General features: G+C 38.7%; 1 protein-coding gene across 1 annotated transcript in view; it reads right to left on the reverse strand.

Annotated features, from left to right (window-relative positions):
- Positions 1-8,721, reverse strand: part of POLQ (DNA polymerase theta) — a 49,586-nt gene extending 40,865 nt beyond the window's left edge. Inside the window, 4 exon segments of the mRNA XM_050333879.1 lie at positions 1,709-1,817; positions 6,163-6,319; positions 7,657-7,787; positions 8,542-8,721. Of these exon segments, the coding sequence (XP_050189836.1) occupies positions 1,709-1,817; positions 6,163-6,319; positions 7,657-7,787; positions 8,542-8,611 (467 nt within the window). The 5' untranslated portion in view covers positions 8,612-8,721.
- Positions 8,722-8,927: the final 206 nt, after the last annotated feature.

Genomic DNA, 8,927 nt, shown 5'->3' on the forward strand with positions numbered 1-8,927 from the left:
TTAACTTTTCGACAAAGAAATAAGCCATACTCTACTCTAAGCACACAATGTCATGTTATGCATTGATAACAAGATAATTCATCTTTCTATCATTTTGAACCTAAATCTCAACCTTCTTTAGGTAACAATAGCTAAAAATGACTGCTTATTTGAAGAAACTGAAAACAAATACATAAATCAACCAGTTCCTTGACACTTACAAAAACGTGAAAATAAAGGAATGGCTTAATCTCCACTGCAATCTTCTAAGCTTAAATGCCTTAATTAAAACACTTCTATTTGTTCCCCTTCAGCACAAATAATACTAAACTAAGGTCTTCCTAGATGGGGAAAAAAGCCTTAAGTTCAGCAAAAACTGCAAGTAGCTTCAGTTCTTAAAGTGCTGAACAGCAGCTTCCATTAAAGGCAGTGAGAAGTAATGGACTCCTAACAGACCAGAAAACACAAACTGTTAATTTAGACACCCAAATGTAGATTTTAATTCAGGCCTTTACATCCACACAGTAGTTTTGGGGGGTTTTCTATGCTCCTATGCTTACGTTTGAAAACCACTCATTTGCATTCCACTGAGCCATAAATTGAGACTTTAAAAAACAAAAGGTCTGACAAATCAACATGAGCTCAGAAACAGTCAATCTTTTTAGAAGACCTTGCCTTCAGGGGTGGGTTGTAACACCTGGCAAAGACAAGATAGAAGAAATAAGATAACTCTTATACCATAAGAAGCTATGGTATAAAAAGTCAGTCACTGATGAGACAGAAATAAGGAAGATGGGGAGAAGTAGACTCTCTAATCCAAGCTCTTCAAGCACTTGCTACTACAGCTCTGCCATCAAGGTTGCAGATTTTTGCTCCTACAGCAACTTGGGACTGTTTTTCTCCCTAAAGCAACTTTTGACCTTCAAGGATCAAAAAAGTTCCAGCTCCACAACACACTATTTGACTGGGGGGGATAAAAATAGGCTACAGAATTTTAGCCAGGTCTGCAAGTGCCTTGCAGATGAAGAAGGTTACACCTTCTCCTCCATTTGCCTTTTTTTGCGTTTGGGCACTATGGAACCGCTGGACAGTTGCTGCTGAGGATCTAGATACTGAACTCTTAAAAGCCTCTAGAGCTCTTCTGAAGCGTTTAATCTGTTCTCCAGTGTCTAATCAGTTGTGCTAAAGGCAAGAAACCATGCAACCACTAGGCTGTCGCATGTTATAAACAAAGCCAGAGCTCACCCTGAGCAGTGCTAACTAAGAAGACTACTGGTATATCCTCTTAAGCCTTCTGACTAATTCACCATAAAAAGGTTAACAACACGCCCACTCTTCCACAACACCTGAACATTTCTGAAGGATAGATACCTCATTGCATGAAACACCAAAACAATCTGGTAGCAAAACTGTTTTAAAAAAATCCAAAGTTTTTTTAAAAAACTTAAATAGGCTAAAGAAGTAAATGAAAGCTTCAGCCTTATTTCTTTTCCCAAGAGAATAAATCCCATGGTAGCACACAAATTGAAAACCACGAGGAAAAGAGGTTTTGACTACAATGGCAGACCCCTGAGAGGTGGCATGATGAGATCTTAATAACCAAAATAGTCTAGGTCATCACTCTCATAAAAACCCTTGAGCTAACCCAAATTTCCAATCTCCCAGAGCACAAAATATTTAGAGTCATCCATAATTTAGCATTAAAAGACAAACATCCTTGTCTACCCACCGTTTTGCTACCTTCTCTGTAACATATCTAACTTTGGTCAGGAGGAGTTCCAGCAGATATCCTCGATGAGAGTCTCCCAGCATGTGCAACTCGTCCACAACCACCACTCCTGATAAAGAAAAGCACTCAGGTTATATCTGACCAACCTCCAAACTAAGAACAGACAGCCCCGATCCTTTCACATTCCACATAAACTGAAAGTTATATTCACAAATCCAGCTATGCTTACCAACACCACTACAGCTTCCTTCTGTGACTAAGAGAGACAAATCATGACCACTGTCATGACATTTCACATACACACCCAACCACACACAATCAGTTTTCAAAAAATAAAAATAAATAGGTTGCTAGTTTAGCCACCACACAAAACAGTATTGCAGTATCTGTACTGCAACCTCTCTACAATTTAAAACCCCAAGGCTTCAGATTATCTGGAAAGGAAAATTCCAGCACCAAAATGAGCAAGTCAAAAGCTTTGCTGACATCACTGTCTTAGTTAAAAACATCATTTCTTACTAATATAGTAATGTCAGAAAAAAACCCAGGAGCAGAGGTAATTAAATTGGCATAGTCTGATTCCTATTACATCGTTTTTCATTAACCAAACCTGAATGAGCCCTCCTATATAGCTTTGGCTTTGTAATGAAAAAATATTCTTACGTGACAGCTTTGTTGTCATCCTACCTCCTGTAAATGACTTTTTAATCTATTAGCCACCTCCATCAATTTTTTAAGATGTGTAAAATATCTAAAAGAATAATGTCTAAAAAGCTTTCTGAATATCAGCAGCTGGAGACAACAGACCAGATTATGGTCTGCCCTGAGGAGAAAACATAGAGGCACTACAACTAAGGCACCCAGTGCCTCTCCTGCATACATCCCAGCAGGGGTATGTATCATTTCTGGCCAGCTGACAGGGTTCCAGGGACATGGAATAGGATAAAGGAAGGTTAAACAAAAAAAAGCAGGGCACAGAGGACACTACACTTCATTAGTTCTGCTGCTGTGAAATATTTTTTTCCTCTTTGGTGCAGCTATGTAATATCTTTCTGGTACGGCTAAAATAGCAGGAGCTTAAGGGCAAATGTGACCTTATATTATCTGTTTCAATGCTATTTTTCCTTATTTTTTTTCTCTCCTTCCTACATATGTTCCTTCTCTCTCCGTCTGTTTTCTCCCTCCTTCTCTTTCAAGCCCCTTAAGTTAGAAAAGAGTACTGCACTGCTTCATCAGCCTCTTTTACAAACTCCCACCCATCCAGCTCCTCTGTCTTCCTGCACCTCCTCTATTTCATGCTCACTTGTAAAAAGTGGTAATTCATTGGTCACCAAATATGCATTTATTCAGCCACCAGAAAAAGCTTCTTCCTGCTTCCCCATACAACAATCTGTCTGAATTCTTCCAGAAGCTGAGACAGAACAGTTTAATCAGATATCTACTGAAGTAAAATCCATACAAGTTACCTTTCCAGTCTTCGAGCCAAGCAACAGCACATTTTACTTCCTGAGATGAAGCATAGAACACTAGTGGTACCTACAGGCCAAAGCACAGGGAATGCCGCTACTTTTTGCACGAGCCACTTGTTTTATACCTTCAGCTGCCACTCAGCTATAATGTATATTCAGACACTAAACCTGTGTACTGTACTGCCCTGGTACTGTACAGCCTGCAAGCTGGTGAGACCTGACGTGCACATGTGCACGAGTGCTCTCCTCTATTTAGGCAGCACTCAGAACACACTCACTGGGATAACACAGCAGGAGCAAACAGGCAACTGATATTTTTCACAAAGCTATCCTCTTCTTAAAATGAAATTGCAGCCAAGGAGGACTTCAGGCCCCACCACACAATGGTGTTTTCTACTTCACAAGTTCAGGAAGTTCTGGCAAGCTGGGCCAGAACTTCATCACACTACATTGCTATTGAAAATGAGTCTAGCCTCAGCCTCCTTTTCTGTCTGCATATTAGGTGTCTACACAGAAGACAGTTAAAAACACCTACTAAAAAGTACCTGAGAGCTATCAGACATGTTTACTGTAGAATAACTAGGCTAGTCCCCATCCTGTTTAAAACTAAAAAGTTCTGAATGACAATCAGGGAGGATTTGGTATTTGGTTTGGGGTTTTTTTAGTACAATTAAACCAGTAACTTTTTAATTTCAAGTTTAAATTAAGAAAAGGAACAAGTATCATAACAGCACATTACAAATCCATTCCCAGCTGACACACTGAGAAAGTAGCAGTTTTTTCTCTAACCACTTTCATAAAAATTCCTTTAGCATCAGTGTCAAGAGGCTGAAAAACAAGAAGAATCATCTCCTGTGTACCTGGATGTTCAAAATTGACATGTTACATAGTAATTAGCAACACAACATTGCTTTTAACTGCTTCGTACAGCAAAAAGAGCTCTGGCAGGCAGAAAATTTGAGTTTCTCTCAACAATTTCCAAAGGCAATGTGAGCTATCAGCACGGGGTTGACATCACAAAAGGAACAGCTCAAGCTTGAGATGGAATCCAGCCAGGATTGCAGTCATCTCCCAATAACTCATCTCAAAAGATAAAACACCCTTGTTACCAACCAGTCTAAATTTAGAATTAATTAGAAGACAAGGTACAATCTTGCAGTTTCAGACAAGCTTGCTTTAGGTGACAGTTAAACTGGCATTTTCAGTTCATGCCCATATTTTACAGCTTTTACAAAAATTTATCTCCAAACAGAAAATTTGTCCATTTCTTACATAAAGATGATTTTTTAAAATCAAATTAATTTAAAAATTGATATCAAAGAAGCATACAAAAAGAAAAAAACAAACCCAAACACGTTTTTACCCTTATTTCCATTATACAGCCATAATGGGGCACAGGGGAAATGGATGGTTGCAGCAGAGGTGTTCTCAAATGGTAAAATTAAAATACGATGCTTTCAGGAGTTATTGAGGATACATATTCAAAATCAAATCTTGTAGTCATTTGGCTGGTTATACTTAAATGACTCTTCTCAGGTACACTCACCTTAGAAACCATAGCAAAATGTAGGGATGAAATGGAGGTCCCAACTAAAGGAATTTGGTACATTTCAGTACACTGAGCATGCTTCCAAGTCACTCAAGACAACATTAAGATGGTTATCCTGACTGACCCCACTGTCTGCCCTGTGCTGGCAGTACAGCTTCTACAGTGTGGTGACCTAGGATTAAATTAACCCTATTTTAAACAACAAAAAAACCCTAAACTAAGTAGTCATATACTGAAATAACTACCTGTATGATTGCCATTCTCTTGCAAGTGAAGGGATGAAGATATACATTCAAGAACTGAGCTGGACTGCAGAAGCCTCAGTTTGAATGAGCTTAAAATGCAGCACAACAGTCACCCACTCATCTTCTTGCCCACTGTCAGTTTCTCAAGCATTCATGGTGATTCAGCCCCTACAGATCCAGGTGTGAATGTGTTATCCCATGATTTCACATTCTAAAAAATCCTGCAAGGCTTTATTTCCCTTTTTCTCCCTTTAAAAAAATCTTCTGGTATACAATGCAGCAGAATATTATGATACCAGATGCACACAGAACAGCAGTTTCAAAGGTGGAGGTCTCAGAGCAGTTTGATACTCAGCTATTTTTCCAATTATTGTATTCCTAAAATAGCAACCAGCTATGTTACAGGACAGAGTGAAGATAGGGAGGATTACTGTATAAAACAAAACTGGGAATAGATTTATTGAGCAGAGAAACAAAGAAAACAAACTTCTGATTAGAGTAGGAAAGCACATCTCTTTCCAAGTGCTCACTGGAAACACTGGGCTTCTTCAGGTTTTATATCTCCTCCCAGATACTAAATGAATACTACCCTTACCTAGTGGCCATCAGGGCCACAGTGACCCAGAAGCCAGTGTTACAAGGACAGGGGGCTTTTGAGCGAACTACGAGACAGAAATGAGTGCCACAGCCCTCCTCGTCACCATGCCTACCCAGAGGAGCCCTATCATTCCGCTTATCTGGATCCAGATGAGCACAAAACATAATCTCTTCTCTTCCTCCAGCTAAATGAAGATAGATCATAAATTCCACAATCTCTGTCCAAAACAAACAAACCTAATACATTCTTGAACTCCAACATATCTCAGACCTTTAACTGAATTCTATTAATTGAAGACGTTTTCTAGCAATGGGAATCACTGCTTATTGCAACTAATCACTGTCCATGGACTCTCATCCATGGCAGACAAATTAAAACTACATACTCATCCCAGATTCTGAGCTACATGGAATAATGCTGACTGCCCTCCTAAATCCAAATCAGAGGTGCTCTGGAAGAAGAAAATTGTTCAATTTTCCTATTTGGTATGTCTGTCAAATACAAAAACAAATTCAAAGCATCCCACAAGTTTACATGTACTCAGAATACGTAATAAACCTCATCCCCACAATGGCCAAGGCTTGGTATTTTACCCAGTGAGTCCATTTTGTTTTCTTCTATTAGCCTATTGATTAGTCCGTTGGCTTTCTCAATGGTGCAGACAGCAACATCCAGAGCAGAGAAACGTCCAGCAGGAGACATGCTTCCCATGTAGCCTCCAACTGTCACATCCACCTCCTGAAACAGGGACTGTTTTCCAAGGATACAGAATGTCATGCCAAGGTTACAACTCTGAATTTTTACTAATGCCTGCTGGAATCACACCAAAGCCTGCATTCTACACTTACAATTTCTAGTTAATGCCAACTAATCAGATTAAAGCCATAGCTCAGCCAGTTACTGATACTTCTTTTCTCCACTGTCATTTTTTATTTCCAAACCAGAAGCCACAGAGTACATGTTGCAAGATAAATTGTACATAACTGAGTGAAAGGTAAAGACCACTGTTTTGTATAAAAATATTTCATATTAAAAACGTTGGAGAACACACAGTGCAACAGTTTATAATACCATTGGGTTACGTACAAAGAATTCTTCCTCTTGAGAAATCTTGGGCAAAAGCCAAATGTGTAACCCCAAATACAACAATGACACAAAGCCAAGAAACAACTTATTTTCTTCCACGGCTCATTACTGCAGTGCCAAAGCTTTGGCACATCACACATAGCATTAACAAAAGGTACAAATGTTTGGACCTCATGGGTAGGATACCATATGATTTCAAATATGTGCAGCTAGGGCCAAACCTTAGGCCAGGAGTAGTACAACACAGCATTGATAATCCCCCAGTTTTACAAGACTAAAGGAGAAAGGTGTCTCCATTATCAATTGCTACAAAGTAGCTTTTGCACTCAGTTTGTAGGACTTCCTAGCAATTTGCAAGGTTAAGATGCCATCTCAGTTGATTAACAAACCACAATGTGCTAAATGCCACAAACCATAACAAAAATCCCATCTGGATTTGGATTTGGCTTCAGTCACTGTTGTAACCTAATGGAAACAATGTTTGATATGAAACTATTTCAAGAAAAAATATTTATGTTTTAAAAATACTGATCCCAGCGTAATTTCGGTTTTTAAATACCTGGAGTGAAGAAGCCGAAGTGAAATCAAAGGCACAAAATTGTGGCAGAACACCTCAAGGAAAGCTAAAATATCTTTTTATCCTTTCAGATAATGTTAACACCTTCCCTTTGTAGTTTTTCTGACACAATCTCTAATTAGAAACTTCCTTTAAAGTTTGTATATTATAAAATCTGTGAATAAATGCAAGCAACAATGCTTTAAAAGTCAAAGCTGAAATAAAATGTTATAATCGACTCCATAAAATTCTTCCAAGTTTCCTTTCTGGCTAAAACTTTCATTTTTTTATCTAAACCTAGAGAAAATTTTTAATTATCTACAAATCATTTCTGAAATTACCCTGAATTTCTTTTTTCCCCAAAACCCATGCTTTTGCATTTCTGTTTAAATAATGTGACCCAACAACTACTACCCATACATTTACCTCCTTGAATGCTACTTACCTGAAGATAACATTTCTTCTCCTTGGCCACAGAAACAAAGGGAAGGATGAGAAGAGCTTTCTTACGAGTCTCCAGGACTCGCTTCAAAATAAGCAATTCTGCAACAAGAGTCTTTCCAGCACTGGTAGGAGCTTGAAAATAAAACAACTTTTGTAATTAATTTTTTAAAGTTTAAAAAAGAAATCCAACAAACAAGCATCACAAACCTAGTATGGAAAGCAGTTACTGGAGAACCTAGGGTGGGACTCTTCAGTTGATGTCTCCCACCCACAACCACAACCACATTTGCAGTCAACTCCATAAAGAGTCAAGAAGACTAAAAATCCCCCGCCTCTCTTCTAAGTTCTTCATCTTCCCAGTGCTGCTCTGGAACCTTTTTCCCAAGAAAATAGGCAAGCAATTGTAATTTCCCACAGATTTCTAGTTCACCAGTCCTACTTCTCCTTCTGCACTACTCCGCCTTCTGCACAATCCCCCCCCCCAACACATTATGTGCACAGAAATGACAAAGGGACTGAAAAAATCAGATAGTAAGTAACATTCTCAAAAGTATTTATGTCTACCATTGCTATTATAATTCAGTTACTGGTTGACACAGCCTATAATTTAAAAAGAGTCAACATTAACTGATTCCCAATTATCAGTTTCTAAAGGAACTTTAACAAAAAGGAAAATGGGGAAAAAAGTCTCTCCTCACATTAGAAAAGAGACCATTAAGCCAGGTTTGAGGTACAACAATGGGACAGATCTTAACGGGATGTCTCCAGAAAAGAAGAGGATCTTGACCTTTCTATCTGCCAGATCAGAATCCTTCAGCACTAACATGTTCCTGTAAATGGCAGTGGAGAAGTTAGAGGGGATGGGTTTTGTCAGATGTTTGCATACCTGAGTAAACTAGGTTCCTCCCTTCCAGAACTTGTCCAAGCATTAGGCATTCTGCTTGCCATTCAAACATCTGTACTACTCCAAGACTGTGGTATTTTTCCAGAACTGCTTTGGGAAGACCCCAGCTTGCAAGGAGCAACTTGTCTGCTTGGTCTTCAGGAACATTTACCTGCTGATATTGACCTTTGGGAGGAGAAAAATGTTAAAAGTCAAGTATCATCCTTGCATCTGAGGTCATGTAGGTTATACACCTAAATGTCAAACTTCTCTACAAAATCCTGTATTATGAGAAAAGGCAATAAACTATCTGCCTTATATTTTTCAGTATTTCCTATGGATGTTTCACTATTACTCTTATCTCTTTTTTTTCAATTTCTCCTCCTGTA

The sequence above is a fragment of the Myiozetetes cayanensis genome, unplaced genomic scaffold (genome assembly GCF_022539395.1).
Source record: "Myiozetetes cayanensis isolate MyiCay16 unplaced genomic scaffold, myiCay2020 scf5-8, whole genome shotgun sequence".
Lineage (NCBI taxonomy): Eukaryota > Metazoa > Chordata > Aves > Passeriformes > Tyrannidae > Myiozetetes > Myiozetetes cayanensis.